The sequence below is a fragment of the Mercurialis annua genome, linkage group LG3 (genome assembly GCF_937616625.2).
Source record: "Mercurialis annua linkage group LG3, ddMerAnnu1.2, whole genome shotgun sequence".
Lineage (NCBI taxonomy): Eukaryota > Viridiplantae > Streptophyta > Magnoliopsida > Malpighiales > Euphorbiaceae > Mercurialis > Mercurialis annua.
Window position 1 is genome coordinate 1,013,860 of NC_065572.1, and position 14,245 is coordinate 1,028,104.

Genomic DNA, 14,245 nt, shown 5'->3' on the forward strand with positions numbered 1-14,245 from the left:
AAAAATAATTAGATACTTTTCTAATTGTTGCGATATAATTATTCTAAATTTATTTTTTGAAATAAAAATAAAAATTATGGGGTTATTTGACCCAAAAATAAAGAATTTCGAGGTTAGTTGCTCAAATAAGTATAAATTGGGTTAGATGACCCCGTGTTACAAGTTCAGGGGGCGCGTTGACCCTTTGTTCAATTTTTTTTAATGTTTACAAAAAAAATTGAAATTTTTATGAGAGAATTAAGATTAGATGAAAATTAACTCTGGGTTGAAAAGATATTATAATACCGCTACTGAGGTAAGGATCGTGATAATATATTAGGGGCGAAGCAATCGTGGAAGCCCCAATTATAACCAGCCCCAACAAAACTCTCAACTCGGCCAACCAGTCCAAGTAAACATTAGAGCCCAAAGCAAATGTCAGCTATGAAGGACGGTAAAAAAACGAGATTCAAATAAACAATAGCTCGGCTCCAAACTAGCAGTACAAGAGATCACATAGATATGTTCCTCGTGATCGAGATACACGCAAAATGCACTTTACTAGAAGAAGAAAGTCATACATGCCATCAGAGGCGAACATGCCACCAGGGGCGAAGCCAAGAATAATTTATAAGGGGGTCAAAGTATTAATATCAATAATAAAAGTGGACAATATATCATATAAATAAACGCTAATTCATAAAAATAATCAAATACATACAATTTTTTCTTTTTAAAAGAAAGGCTAAAGGTGGTCAATTGACCATCTTCAGCCTCGGGTGGCTTCGCCCCTGCATGCCACATTAGTGAGAGGACTACATAATATTTACGGATACATAAGAGGCAATAACGGCACGTTTTTTACGTCAGATTCCAATTTTTTTCCATCAAATAATAGAAAGTCCAGCTCAGGTCACATTCTAAGAAGGACACCTCATCCGCATAGGAGCCTAAAAAGAGAGAGATCCGGAAGCACATGAGATATCCATATAAACCATTTTATATTTAAACTTTAAAATAATTTTTTTTGATTTCGTTTTACATTTGTTTTTCTCTTCTCTTTTTTATTCACCATATACTTATTTGATCGTTGGAGTAAATGACCGACAATCTTTTTCCGGCATTTTTTCTTATCATCAATTTTGCTTTCAGGTTGGATCAGATCAAATCGGGAATTTGATGATTTATCTGCTCATCACAAAATTTGTAGCATTTCTTGGTGATATTTAAAATTTCTAATTCATATTATGTAATAGCAGAATTTGTTTTACAAAATTAATAATATTAGTAATTAACTTCATTATAAAGTTACTTCTGCCATTTTCGTATTATCACCATTCACCTTTCATTTCATTACAACATCTTTGTAAAATTATGTAATACCCATCCATCAACTTTCACTAATCTCTCTATCAAATCTTAATTAAAACTAATGGTGTCTAATTAGTCTTAATCACCGCCATTTAGTTTGTTTTGTGCCTGATTTTATCCACATTCTGACATTTTACAAGTTCTAGATTATTCTATTTTACCAATCACTAATCATTGCTATCATCATTGCTGTCATCATTATTAACATCATTTAGGCTCATAATTAAGTTATTAAAAATAATCTTTCACATTATAAAATAATATATCAAGAAAAGCAAAGATTATTTAAAACCCTAAATTTAAAATTGAATAGAAAATTGGAAGCAGAAGTTGTGACACCCCATTGTCCATTGATAGCCGTCTAATTGAACTCATCTCTTAGCATGCCATATATATATAAAACAATGGAACCCATAATTGTAGGGTCCTAATAAAAAGACCCAATAATTTGGTTCACATGTGTTTCAAGGAATTTATAATTAAAAATGTAACAAAAAAAGGATTCTAACATTTATAATATGAATAAGGTTAGCTATTTGTTTGGTATGTCTTCACATGGACAAACATGAAGCTTCCTGTCGCATGCAATATTACTATTCAATTTCTTTTTCATGTATTCTAGTTCTTTTCCAAAAATATTTTTGATGTATTATCTCGAACTTTTGCTTGTTTTATAATTTTAACACGAACTTTTGCTCGTTTGATCAAATATAACCCCGGATACATTTTCATCATTCTCTTAAAAGGGTATGAGGAAATAAGTTATTGCAAGGCAAATTTGCATGTACACATTTGCTCTACTAATCATTAATATTTTAAGTATTGCATCATCCTTTGGAATTTTCGCAAGAAAATACTAAAATTCTGTTCTTTCTCTGTTAAAGTTTCGCCATCAAAAGATGCCCATATTTAAGGGACCCCTTTGACTATAGCTCAAATAAGAAGTAAAATTATTGGTCCACTTCAAAAGGACATTGCAGACACTGTCCTAATAAGATCAATGCCAAGGATTTTGTCATACTTAATAATTCAATACTCTACTTTTTCTTTCAAATATCATCAAGCAAAGGGTCGTAGCAGTCGCAGTCCTGAATTTGTACATTGAAATTAATTAATTCATATTTAATAATTTTAATCGATTAAAAATAATTGTCTCTGATTTTAGGTCAATTAACCTCTAAATTGTACAAAATGAACACGTTGATAGGCCATAATGATCCAATCCAGAGGTTAGTTGATCTAAAAGTAGAGAGATTGTCGCTAATTGATTAAATTTGCTAAATATGAATTAATTGAACATGTCACACAAATTCAGGGACGACAAGGACCCTTTGTTCAGATATCATCCACAAGGCATTCTTGCTTAGGGATTATTGATTCCTAAAGTTATTGTATTTTTCAGTTATTTTAAATTAGTGGTAATTTTTTTAATTTGTATTGATTTGATTATTTAATTGCAATTTTATCGACATTGGAAGTTTTTTAAGTGATCTCAACGAAATTATATATAAACGGTAATTGGTTTTTGATTATTTATACCAAGTTATCCTTTTATTGTTTTATAGACAAATAATTAGCCAAAAGTCAATTTAATATTTTTGTCGGTGACTAAAAGTTCTTTTTGTTAAAATAAAATTACAATTTAGTCATCATATATGATATGGTATCAGAGCAGGTCGGAAGCCAGGAGACGGCGTTGCCGCCGCGATAATAAATGCCAAGGATTTTGCTAGCCCTTTAATTGCCCTAATAATGTAGGAGTGTATATTTACAGTAAGATGGAATAATATATAAAATAAGCATGTGTATGGAAATGAAGTAATTTTTGTTGTCTTTAATGGTTGTCCCTTGAAGAGAAAGGGAAATGTCTTTAAAAAAGTTTCTAGGAGACAATGATAGACTCCCATTTAAGAAAAATGGTCCCTTAATTTTTGAATTATGCAAAAACCCCTATTTGTAATTATTATCATTATTTGATGTGAAAAGGAAAAAGATACCTCAAATGAATGGCAGTAAAGCAAATATGATTCCTAAGAAACTAAAAGATACTTGAATATACATTTTAACTAGTCAAATATATCTTTCTCAAAATTTTCATTTTCAAACAATGAAGCAAGTTCAATAACCAGTGGCGGAATCAGAAAATAAAGAGAAGAGCTAGAGAAAAAAATAAATAAACACCGATCAAAAATAATAGTATCGAAATATTAGAAAAAAACAACCTAGGTCAACCGATGACTATCAGAAAGCGACTGTCCATTTTACCCTTACGTTCCGCCCGAGATCATGAGCCTTATTCAGAAAATCGCAGTGTTTAATGGCCAAATATAACACAAACAGCCTTAAAATTGTTTCAAATCATAGATATTTAGTAATAAAAGACCGAACAAATTTTATGTATGATCAGACACATAATTTACAAGAAATAACAAGAAAAAATCTGTAAGAACACACCTGTAAAAGAAAAGAAAACACAATTTTTTTTTTTACCAACTCAAAAAAATAAAATAAAAACTATAACTGAATTAGACTCTGCACATTTTAATGAAACACAATCTAAAGAGTTTGTCCGAAAGCCACAGCAAGTCTCTGCAAATCTTTAGTGTAGATATCCGACGGCTGCGATGAAGGTGGTTGATGAGGAAGATGATGATTTTGTTGCCAGCTCGACCCTTCTGTAATAAACTGAGTTTCTGCTTTAACTTCATTACTGTACATAGCTTGAGAAGTCTGGTTCTGAAGTCCATTATTTCCAAGAAAAAATGGACTGTTACTTAAAAACTCCGACCATTTAATCTCTTCAACATCATTTTCAAGAATGAAGCTGTTATTAGCTTCCCAATTGATGCCATCAGAATGAGATTCTGATGGGAGATTCAGCGACGGCTTTACGCGAATCGGGGTTTGAAACATTGAAGTCGATATTGATGGGAGAATAGTTTGAGTAAACTCAGAATTGTTATTATTAATCATTTGGTCAGAAGATGAAGAATTTGGATTGAAACAGATGTTAGAATTTGAAGTATTAGGCCTGTAATTCAGTTTCTGAAAAGGAAAATACCCTTCATTAGCAAATCTGTCTGTGAAAAACTCTTGAGTTGGCGGTGGAGTCTGTGCCAAGTTATCATTATTTGAATTTGTTGCTGCTGCTGGTTCATCAGATGAATTTTTCTCGGTATGTTTAGGATTTGAATTCTGTTTAATCTCCTTCACATTCTCAATTTCGGACAGCGGCTTATGAGTATTCGGATCAATTCCTCGCTGTCTCAGCTTCTTTTTAATGCAAGAATTCCATAAATTCTTGATTTCATTGTCGGTCCTCCCTGGTAACTGTGCTGCAATCTGTGACCACCTGAATATATACGAATACGAACACATTAAATCTCGCCAGTTTGGTCCATCATTTTTTCGATCATTAAACCAGAAATATATATATATATATATATATATATATATATATATATATATATATATATATATATATATATATATTTACCTATTGCCAAGAACTGCATGGAGTTCAATGATTAAATTCTCTTCTTGCTGTGAAAATGCTCCTCTTTTCAAATCAGGCCTCAAGTAATTAATCCATCTTAATCTGCAGCTTTTTCCACATCTTTGCAACCCTGCAAATTTATATTTACATCATTAAAACAAAACGCTCAAACAAAAACGGAAAAATAATAATATGTATGCAATAATTTAGAATTTTCAGAAGCATTTCCGCAATGGAAAAAAATGAAAAACCAAAACGTAACACTCGACAAGTTTTCCGAGCATACAAACCTGCGAGTTTCGGAACAGAACTCCAGCATCCATGGCCATGTTTGGTGATATAATTGAGCAATTTCTCATCTTCTTCAGGAGACCAAAGGCCTTTTCGTAACTTCTGCTTATAGCAGCAAGAATGTCTTCCCATGTAATATGGTGACAATTATTTAAGATTATTAAGTGATGAGGACTTTTTAAAAAGTGGCAAGTCTTTTATTTTTTGGTGTCAGCAACAGAGGTTTTGAAGATATGATGAAGAGGGTTGAGAAAATGAAATGGCAGCTTGGTAGGGAATTTGATTTTAATAGCACAAAAGTCTCATTCAAGAAGGTGATTGAAGATTGTGGATTCTAATTTATATACTTTTTCCAACTTTTTTTTCCATGTCAGCTTGGTGGGGACCACCTAAAATGTGGGGTCCTTTTGTTATTCTACGGACGGCTCTGATTAATTTTATGGATTAACTTAGTAGATGATTTAATTAAGAACATTCTATAATAAAAGGTAAAACATTACGAGCGGGTTGGAATGGAGTGGCAAGGACTCTTTTTCTCTGTTCATTAGCGTTCTCGGATTCAAACTTTGAGTATAGAGTAATTTTAAAGAAAAACTATATCGTGCTAATAGAACCTATATGGTTCAGTCTAAATTAGTCGAGACAATAGTTCCAAACATTAAACGGCACTTGTATCAAATAAAAACACTATTGCATTAGATTTTTAATGGAGATACCGCTCGCATACTAAATAGATCAAACAGATCAGACGGCATGCACATTCGAGCAATAAAACATGCGTATCGAAATAATAGAATGGTTTTCACTTTTCACATCAATAAGCAAGAGTTGTATGAAAAAATTATTACTAGATATTTTATTGATGGGGATCAGTAAAAAGGTAAAAAAAAAAGTTTGTGACGACTTTTTAATGATTTAGAGGAGCCAACATCAAACAAATTTAACAATCAAAAACACAATTGTTTCTTTCTGAATTAAACATTTTTAGTTGGTATTAAGTCTTAAGCAATGCCCCATTTCTAACCAAGTCTACTCTTAGATTCCAAATACAAAATAGGTTACAATAATTTAGAATGGATAATTTGTTTGAAAACAAGAAATACCCATAATTAGTTAACTTAATCAAAATTAGTACACTGCATTAAATGAGTGAAAGCAGCAGCATCAAGCAGCTACCTCTTAAATGAACCTTATTTCTAAAAATAATTACCTATCTTCTTTGCTTAATCTTTATTTCTTCTCTTCCTTTTTCCTTGTTGGGTAATCATCCAAATTCAAGATTATTTTGCAAGGTTTCATGCATTCAGCAAGATAACAAATTTTATTAATCATATTAATTAACTCCCATAATTTCCCTACCTACTAATTTCATAAATAAAAAAAATTCACTCAATTTGAGTTCCAACTGATAAAATTGATTTTGGTGGGCAACCGTCCCCTAGTCGTTGGTTACTGATCATTCCTTTATCTCTCTCAACATTAATTTTCTTTTAACCGTTTCATTTTGCCTCTTTTTCGTCACGGGCTATTTTTTTTCACCCGTGTTCTTCATTCCTGCCGCTATATTATATTTGATCAAAATTGTTCGGAGTTTCATTTCCATCTATTTATAAACTTGATTAAGGTATTTGATAGTAAAAAGTAAAAGTAATTTGCTTGCTCCTTAGTCCTCATAACTATAGTGTATTTTTTTAACTTGAGTAATATAATTGTGTACAAGAAGATGAAGCCAAAATAATATATAAGGAAGTAAAATGATGTATGTAAATACGACAACTGCAATAATGTAGTTGTCCTCTATAAGGAAAAAAATGAGCAATATATTTCTGATACTTGAGAATGAGGACAAATTTTGATGAATTATTACAAGTATGATCCATCATATACTCTATATTTCATTTATTATTTAATTGTACAATTCTATGATAATTTATTTCAGGTCATCGGTATATTGAACTATTCTCTATTCCCCATATTGGTTACTTTACTTATTAAAAAATACCTCATCTTTTTTTCTTTTTTATTTATTATCCAAAATTTCAAAAACGTCAATTTTTTAGTTCTTTATTTTAATTATAACCATTTATTTAAATTGAATAATATGTTTTTTGTGTTCAAAATTCTCATAAAAAAAATAAATTGAAAAAAATATAAAAATATATTGAGAATATATTTTAAAAAACCACTCTAATTTAATAAATGGCTATAATTGAAATTAAAAATTTAAAAATAGAATAAAATTAACAATTTAAATAGTCGATACACAAAAAAGTTAAAAATATGAGACATTTCTGTATGATTAAACTTTCATCATGCTTGCAATGTCCACTAATTAAGATGATATCATAATGCACATAAAAAATATATATGTATGTACGTATAAATAAATTAAAAAAAATATTATTCATCATTGGATGCATATTCCAAAGTCCGATTGCTAATGTTATAGTAATTATTAATATTACATGTAAAGCAGAAAAGGCCAAAAATGACAAGTAGGACATAAGTATGTGGCAGAATAATGTTGATAAAAATAAAAGAAATAAATGAATTGAGATGATTTGTTTGATTATACAAATCTTCAAGGTAGTTGTTAAGAGATTTTTTAAAGTTAATAATTTAAATGTTTATGGATGATAAGATATTCTTAGCGAAGCTATGCATGTGGTCATACAAAATATAATTGGGAGAAAATAACAAAATAAAAAAGGTTATTTTTTTAATTATCTGCCTTAAAACATGTTTAAGACTTTAGAGAAAGAGCCTCCATATCTCTAAACAATGATAGCAACAATAATGCGCAAAACTTATATAAATGTAATTCTAATATCATTATATTATTAAACTATTTTTTTTTATTAAGCGGTTTTTGAACTAAATTTTATTTTTTGCTGATCCTAAAATTATAAAAAAGACGTGTATTTAAGTTATTCCATTAAGTGCATGTTATCCCATTCCAAAAGTTTTGAATTATTACTTGTTAAAAAATAACACATAACTAACGGAATTTCTAACGAGATCCATCGTAGAACTTGAAGACATGTTTTCTTGAGTTTAGAGACCATAAAAAACAAGTGTAAGGACTAGCTAATTAAAAATTATACAATTTAAGGACCTAATAATGGATTAAGCCTTAATTTCAATAGCCGACTCATGTTCTTACCAGGGTGTGCACTAGTTTTGAAATCAAACCGAACTGAATCAAATTAAAATTATAATGATGTTAAATATATTAGAACGAACTGAATCAAATTAGAGTTTTTGTTTTCAATTTGGTTCAATTAATTTGATTGAATATTTTCTAAAAGTTTATTATAATATTTCAGGGATAAATTAATTTAATTACTATATGATTTCGATTTTTAGCGCATAGGATCCTATAAAAAAAATTAACATCGTCCTGTAAAATGAATTTTTGGCAAAAAAAAAAATCCAATTTCACAATAGATGATATATCTTTTATAGATAAAATAGAATTTAGTTGCTCAATTTGTTTTGGCTCAATGACTAAAAAAGGCCAAATTTTTTAAAAAGTTTCACAAAAACCCAAATCTTTCAATATTATTCAATTTGTCCTGAAATGCATGATTTTGTTTCAATTATATCCAATGACAAAATTTTACTTATGTGACGCTGATGTGTGGCAATGTCACATCAGCGCCACGTAGGTGCCACATGAGTAAAATTACATAGTATGACATAATTAAAATGAAATCATGCGTTTCAGAACAAATTAGATAAAATTGAAAGATTTAAAATTTTGTAAAAAATTTATAAAAGATTTGGCCTTTTTTGACCATTTGGCCATTTATTTGCAGTCCAAATTGGTATAAATATAAATAAAAACAATATATGAACGATTATAATAATTATTTATTTAGATTTTTTTATTTATAAAACTATTATTATTTAATGAATTTTATTTTTTATTTATATTTTTATTTGTATTAATTTTGACTGAAAATAAGCTAAGCGGTTAAATCATACTCCCTCCGTCTCACTCTAATTGACAAAATAACTAAATTACAATAACCAATACAAACTAATAAATGACATAGGAAGTTACTTGTATACCCTTCTATTGATAATAGAGCTAATTAATGCTATTAGTATATTAGTCAAATTTTTATTAAATATTCAACATTTTTTCATAAAAGACATGACTTTAAATGAGGGTAAGATGGAAAATTAAAGAAAAAAATTATAGTTATGTTAGTTTTGTCAATTAGAATGGGACACCAGAAATTCCATATTTTGTCAATTAGAGTGGGACGGGGGAAGTATTTTATTTATGCCTATTACGTCCTTCAACCGATACTATACCATTTTTGCAATAAAAAAAATTTAGTTAACGGGACTCTTTGTGATGACAAAAGAAACTCATAATTTTTTATTAAAAAAATCAAAATTACATGATAATTAGTTAATTTTATTATATCCAAACCAAACCGAATCAAATTGTATTTATTGTTCGGTTCGGATATTCATTTTGTTTCGGTTTTCGACACTCTTAGTTCTTATTACATGAAAATTGGATAATTAAAAAAAATGCATGAAAAGATGCTTCAATATCTCATAATGCGCTCGTACGCTTATCATTTAGTGTAAAATGAGCTGTTTTATTATTTTGAAGGTCAACTTTGGCTTCCATTTTTATTCTAATTGTCTCCTTTTTATCTATAACAATTTGCTGTCTTTTCCAATTTTTATTTTCCATATCAATTCATTTTTGGTGACGGTGTTAAGTACTTCCATCGCCGATTTTTTCAATTAATTAATTAGAGTTAACTATTGTGTTTTACTTTTGATGATGATAAGATGCCTTTTTCATTTTTGATTATTTTCAATTAATTAAACTTTTGTTGCTTCAGTTCTAGGGAATGAATCAATGTCTTTGAATGATTAAAACAATTAAATTTTTCATTTGAAAAATAAAAGATAATTTAACTTTTCTTTCACAGGCCACACAACTGTTCCATTATCTTTGCTCTGTTTCTTAAATTTCGTGTTCTTTTGGCTGCATGTTCTGTCCATTAATTCATTTCTCAGAAATCACACTTATCTATTATTCATTAAATAAAATGTAAAAATAACTTAATTATAGATACTTTTTTTTCTCGAAGTGTTGATTTATTTTGGTTTGATGTTCTCTAAAATAGATCAAAACTTTACAAATTCAATTTAATTAATGGGGTGAATGAGAATTATTTATCATTTTGAAGTTTAATTTCAAATGAAAAATCCACTTTCTAAAAGTATATGTTCTTGACAGTTTAGCGTTATTTATCGCGAGTAAAATAAAATTGTATATTTATATGTACAAAATAATTAATGGGTGAATGAAAACTGATGTTGACAATATAACCCGCTTAAAATAAAAATACGCCAATGTAGGCCTAGCCTAAATGGTTAATGTGTCTTTAAGTGCATCAAGAGGTTGTGGGTTCGAATCATGCCTCAGTAACTAACAACTAACATGAGACTTTAAAGAGTCGATTTTCACTTTTGATAAAAAACAATATACCAAAAAGAAAAATTATTTTTCAAAATGACGAAAAATTAATTTCAAAATTGTTAGATAATATAGGACAAAACCACAAACAACAAAATCTCTATTTTGGTATCATGTCATATAAGAGAGTGACGTTATTCAGGTCTCACATGTTATTAATTCGCACAAGATAATGGATTACAGAACTTGGGGGATTTGTCAAGATGTATGGCATCTTCAGAGTCGATTTGTAAAATGTTTTGTTCAGTATGTAAGTCGTAAGTTTAATGGTTTGGTACACGACTTAACTTCTACTGTTAAGTGTTCATTTCTACGAGTGTTGTAATATTTCTGTGTATTTTACTATTCCTGATCTATCTATCTAATATTTATTTTCCGGGAAAGACAAAGGGTTATTGTCAATATATATTCCTATTTTTAGTATTTTTTTTTTATTTATTTAAGCACAATCTATTAAATTTCTCACCTTATATCCCAACCTTTTTAAACTTTTCATCCTATAACTCAGTTTGCGTTTTATGCGTTATTTTCCGTAAAAATGATATTGTTTTTGTCCGTTTGAATGACCAAAATAATGTCGTATAAGACATTTAGACTATATATGTCACATTTTTCAGATTGTGCTAAAATAAAATAAAAACGTGAGGATATTTTATGAAAAGAATCCTTTAAAATACAAATTGAGTTACAACAAATATACAAACAGAAATTGAATCGTGTCTCATATATCGTACTTCACAAGCAGTTTGAGAACAAATTTATTATAAGAATTCCATATGATATGTATGATTCAATTTCAATGTCGTTTGTATTTTTATTTCAATCCAATTTTGACATGGTCCTAAAAACGTTTTCAATTTTTGGACGTCTAATTCAAACTTTTTTAAAGTTATAAATTTGTCCCAATTGGGTTAATTCGTTAAAAGTCTATTCAATTTCTAAATTCGATGTATTCGAACCATGTAGCATTACAAATGACAACTCTTTTTCTTTTCAATTTAAAAAAAAACACATTCAATTTTCATGCAGGCACAGTCAAAAGCAATATTAAAAAATTTAATCAATTTTTGGCAGATTGATCTAATTGAGATAGAGTTATAACTTTTGAAAGATTTGTATATATTTCTAAAAAAATTGAAAAATTTGACTTTTTAACATTATACTATCTATACTTTCGTATTATTGTCTATACTATTTTAATTTGTTGTCACCATATTAATCCTTTTCAAATTAGATAATGATCATATGAACAATAAAATCCTTTTTAATCAAAGTTTAATGAGGCTGTATATTCAAAATTTAAAACTGAGACTTCTGATTAAATTAGAAATTCGACAGGAAATTTAGTTTTTTGATGTGTGATTTTTGACTTTAAAAGTTGAGTTTTGTGTGGATAATTATTGGTATAAATATTCGTCGGTGACCGACGATGGCAAGAAATACATACAGCAAAAAGTGAACAAGTATTAAACATGTTTGCTAATAAGTGCAGCCACACAATACTTAACAACAAATCTGATCCAAAATCATCTCTAAAAATATTGAGTTGAATTTTTGTCTAACAAATTTCTAATGAATTGGAATTTTTTTGCTTATCTAAAGAATTTGAAAAATTATGTTCATCTTGGTCCCTAGAATTTAGAAATGGCAAGAACACATTAATTAGTAGCCACCCATAAATTGTATTGTGGGACTTCACTTATAAGAAAATTTGACAACAAACTATATTAGTAGGGCCTTGATATTAAATAACATGGGATTATCTTTTTCAGGATGGAAAGCTTAAGAAAAAACTTCTTCATCAGTTTACAAGTTTCTGCAACAAATGTTAAAAAATATATGAAGTTTTCTGATTGGATTCTTCTTTTTGTGAAGTATATATGCAGTAATTAAGTGTTTGTTTGGTAATAGAGGATAAGAGTGTGAAATTAAATTCAGTAAATCTTAGTGAAATTAAACTGAAAAAAAAATCAAATCGAACAAAAAAATCAGACGAACTAACTAAGACACTCAGAAAGCGGTAATAAAAACGACATGTAGAATGTTTCTACGGTCAATTTGAATCTCTACTTTGTTTCGGCTCCAGAGTGTTCGCGCTTAATATAGTGATGATGTCCAGACTAGTGTAATTGATCTTGCTACTCAATCCATATCGTATACGTTTAATTTGAAATTTTTTTATATCTTGGTAATTCTACTTTGTTCGGTTTTAAAATGTGGAATTGAGTCCTACATTACTAATATTTATCATAATTTACACTAAAATCTCTCTTGTTTCACGATCAAATGATATAATCTGTTAGTTTCAATATATAAACAATTTAAATGTTACATTAACATTTTATGATTTTGCCATTAAAGATGAAAAAGTTTGAGCAATGGTCCACAATTTTATCTATTTATTTTTATTTTGTCATACTTTTTTTTTTTGATAATTTATTTTGTCATACTTTAATCCTTAAAAAATATCAATAATTTAGTTTTTTTTATTTTTCTTCTTTAACTCTTAGTTTTTCATTCATATATGACTCTAATTGTTATCAAGATTTAAACTCAAAACTTACATCATTTGTTAAAAAATGTAAGTGTGAATTATAGTAAATATCAACATTGTCGGAATAATTACTCATTTCTTTTATCATCCAATAAAAGAAGAGAAGACTATTGATACCATAGATCAAATTAATTATTGTTGTCAAAACTAACACCACATATAATATATTTATGGAAAGCTAGACAACAAAAAAATGCATATGGGTAATGATTAATACTTATTATCTTGTTGTTAATTCCTTGCTAATTTCTAAAAGATATAACATCACATGCCAAAACAAATAGAAGATCCACTTAAAGAATTTGCTTAAGTTGCTGCCAACTTTAGGGTTTATGAATTTCGCAAAAGGAAGTCAATGTCATTAGACCTTAAAGGTAAATAGTGAGTTAGAGGTGCATCATCAAGTGTGAAATTTGAATAATACTAAGTCATAATTCAAAAAAAACCATAATTACAACTTGGTAAGTCCAAATAAATAAATAAAAAAACACAATGGCCTACTTAAGTGGGTATTATTGATCGAAATACGAGTGATCGCAATTCATAAACATAAAATTAAAGATAAGATAGATAATAATCAAATCAAAGGTGCAACTATACATGAACTGAGGTTTGCGTCCAGATAAAAAATAATCGAAATTATTATTTTTATGAAATAAAAGCTTTTTTAATTAGATTTCTCCCCAGTTAATATAAAACCAAATATCGATTAAATTTAATATTTTAAATTTCATTATTCCAACTAAATTTTTGCAACGCCATGGAATCAAATTGTCATTTTTGAAATATGAGGGAACATAATCTACATGCCCTTGAAAATTGAGAACCCTTTTTCTCATTATCCTTAAAGGTATCTCTTTCTAAGTTGATTCTTAGACAGACAACTAATTGACAAGAAAGACCAACAAATGGTAGCATGGCATCACTCAATAGGACTAAGTCCTTTCAAAAATTTCTTACTTACACTAAATTTACATTTTATTTACGAACTCAACTTGATTAAAGTTAAAAATAGCAAAAGTAGATTAATATTGACTGGTTG

At 28.6% G+C, this 14,245-nt stretch overlaps 1 protein-coding gene across 1 annotated transcript; it reads right to left on the reverse strand.

Moving 5' to 3' along the window:
• Positions 1-3,717: 3,717 nt before the first annotated feature.
• Positions 3,718-5,435, reverse strand: LOC126671281 (transcription factor MYB61). Its single transcript, XM_050365042.2, has 3 exons — positions 5,137-5,435; positions 4,847-4,976; positions 3,718-4,702 (listed from the first exon to the last, which is right to left on the reverse strand). The coding sequence occupies exons 1-3, from the start codon at positions 5,267-5,269 to the stop codon at positions 3,907-3,909; spliced, it is 1,059 nt and encodes a 352-aa protein (XP_050220999.1). The 5' UTR covers positions 5,270-5,435; the 3' UTR covers positions 3,718-3,906.
• Positions 5,436-14,245: the final 8,810 nt, after the last annotated feature.